Genomic DNA, 2,500 nt, shown 5'->3' with positions numbered 1-2,500 from the left:
AGTTTGGTTGGCAACTGTGAACGGGCCCAGGAGGGTGTAGCTGGAGGAGCCAGCTGTGCCGGTCTCTCTCGCAAGATGGATGCCCAGATGCTGCATGGCCTTTGGGCTCCCGACAATCACCAGCAACATACTCAGGTAAAGGACCTAATTTCGCAGCTTTTTCTTCTCTCTCTCTCTCTCTCTCTCTCTCTCTCTCTCTCTCTCTCTCTCTCTCTCTCTCTCTCTCTCTCTCTCTCTCTCTCTCTCTCTCTCTCTCTCTCTCTCGAATTGTTTAAATTGTTTATAATGTTAAAAGCCTTTATTTTCATTCTGATTATTATTATTTCCATCATTATTAGTTTTACTTTTTGGTTGCTAGTTGCATCATTGTTACTACTACTACTACTACTAACATTGTAATTACTACTATTATTGTTACTACTACTATTACCATTATTATTACTAACAGCACAGTTTTAAAGCTACCACAATCATTGTTACTATTACATCTAAAGTCACCAGCACAAAGTCAGGTGAAATTATCCCCACACCCTCCTCACCACCAGTCAATCAATCAACCCTTTTCATTTAGTTGCCCTTCTTGTATCCAGCGAGAAATGGGATTGTAATTGGCCTTGGATATATAGGGGGACTTGGATAATTTTGCCTGGTGTTGTGCTGGTCATTATACTACCATTGTTGCTACTACCACTACAGCTATTATTATATCCTACTATCATTATTACTAATCTTACTATCATTACTACTACCAGTGTTACTATTGCTGCCACTGTCATTAATATTAGTACTACTACTAATACTAATACTAACACTAACATTAATACTGCTACTGCTACGATTAGTATTGCTGTAACTATTACCGTTACTAAATTCTTTCATCCCTTCCCCGTTGTCTTTCCTGTTTGTATTAATGTGCATTGTGTTGTTCTCCAGGCTCTGGAGTACCTTCAACAGTTGCGTGAGAGCAACGATGGCTGGCAAATGTGTGGGGCAACGCTCAGCACGGGCGGATCACAACTGGATGAGAAAGTCAAATTTGTTTGTTTACAGGTCAGTGATAAGATTGCTTTACTTTGTGTCCTTTTGTTATAAGTTTTTAAGATACATTTTTAGGGATGGTAGATGGTTGTATTTTTGGAAGGAGTAGAATTACACAATTATCTAGGGGTTGTTAATTAGAAATTGCATGATTTATAAGTACGAGTATTATTTAAGTAGTATATGATATAGAATATAATACTTACAAGAGACTCATTCAACAGGTGCTGGAGCATTACTCCCGCACTGGCTATCTCAATGCCACACCAGAGGAACAGTCCCTCTTCAGACAACAACTTTCCCAGTGGATGACAGCTCTATGCATGCAAACTGAACCAGAGAAAGTGAGTATATATTTTTTTTATTCTTCAAGATGTCATTTTCTAAGATTAAATCTGTTTTGTATTTAAAAAAGATGAGATTGACTTTTTATTTTAATCAATTCACACAAAAAAAATTATTTATTGAATATTAATATTATTTCAGGTATATATCCAGAACAAAACGGCACAGTTATTATCCCTGGTATTTGTGGTGGACTATCCTGCACGCTGGCCATCGTTTATTGCAGACCTTTTATCTATGCTTCAGCTTGGACCACAAGCTGTTAATTTGTACCTGAAGATTCTGCTAGCTATTGATGCTGAGGTAATCTTTTTTCTATCATGATTTATTTATATATTGTATAAATTTATTGTTATACATTGAATCAGGTTCCAATTAATGCTCATAGACATTTATTGGAATATTTTAAGGTTTACTCGGTTGGCTTCTATGATTAGTAAATGTCTCCTGCATTCAGGTTGTTGATCGTGAAATAATGCACACCCAAGTGGAGACCGAGCGCAACACTAGGATCAAAGATACCATGAGAGAGCATTGTGTGGTGGACCTCACCAATTCTTGGTATGACATTTTGGTAAGTCAAAGATTTTCTTGGTTTTTATATTGATAATCATGGTCATTCTAATTTGAGATTCTGTATTTGAATCTAGATGATATATTTAGTGGTTTTTGTAATTTCCAGGTAAAATATGAGAAAACTAATGCTGAGCTGGTGTGTCAGTGTCACGATGTCATTGGTGCATACATTGCCTGGATTGATATATCACTTATTGCCAATGATAGGTAAGTAAAGGAAAATATTGAGGCATTAAATGCTCTTCTTTTTCTCCATCTTTGTCATTGTTGTCTTCTCCTCTTGCTCCTCCTTCCTCTGATTTTTGTTGTATTGTTAGCCATAAAATGAAGGGGCTGTTGATACCTTTATGGCCTGATAATATACATTTATTTTGTTTATTGTAATGCAAAAGTGCGTCTTAGGTGACCATTAGATTATGTACATGAACTGTTTTGGATATCAGAATAAGCCTTGAAGGAAGCCATTTCCTATCCCCTGAGCTCTAAAAAGCCTTTAAAACTTGAACCTGGACTTTCAGATTTGTATGCAAGTTGGTAGACC

General features: G+C 36.7%; 1 protein-coding gene across 1 annotated transcript in view; it reads left to right on the top strand.

Annotated features, from left to right (window-relative positions):
- Positions 1–2,500, top strand: part of LOC122253835 (exportin-T) — a 14,957-nt gene that overhangs the window by 1,812 nt on the left and 10,645 nt on the right. The window contains exons 2-8 of the mRNA XM_086556756.1: positions 1–135; positions 934–1,050; positions 1,263–1,382; positions 1,525–1,686; positions 1,841–1,957; positions 2,066–2,166; positions 2,478–2,500. The exon at positions 1–135 is cut by the window's left edge and continues 5 nt beyond it; the exon at positions 2,478–2,500 is cut by the window's right edge and continues 155 nt beyond it. Coding sequence (XP_086412882.1) covers positions 1–135; positions 934–1,050; positions 1,263–1,382; positions 1,525–1,686; positions 1,841–1,957; positions 2,066–2,166; positions 2,478–2,500 — 775 coding nt within the window. The remainder of the gene's footprint in view (positions 136–933; positions 1,051–1,262; positions 1,383–1,524; positions 1,687–1,840; positions 1,958–2,065; positions 2,167–2,477) is intronic.

The sequence above is a fragment of the Penaeus japonicus genome, unplaced genomic scaffold (assembly GCF_977035675.1).
Source record: "Penaeus japonicus unplaced genomic scaffold, GWHDUDI00000001_assembly GWHDUDI00000033, whole genome shotgun sequence".
Classification (NCBI taxonomy): Eukaryota; Metazoa; Arthropoda; class Malacostraca; order Decapoda; family Penaeidae; genus Penaeus; species Penaeus japonicus.
Note: the sequence above shows the minus strand (reverse complement) of the source record. Positions and strands in the feature narration are given on the sequence as shown.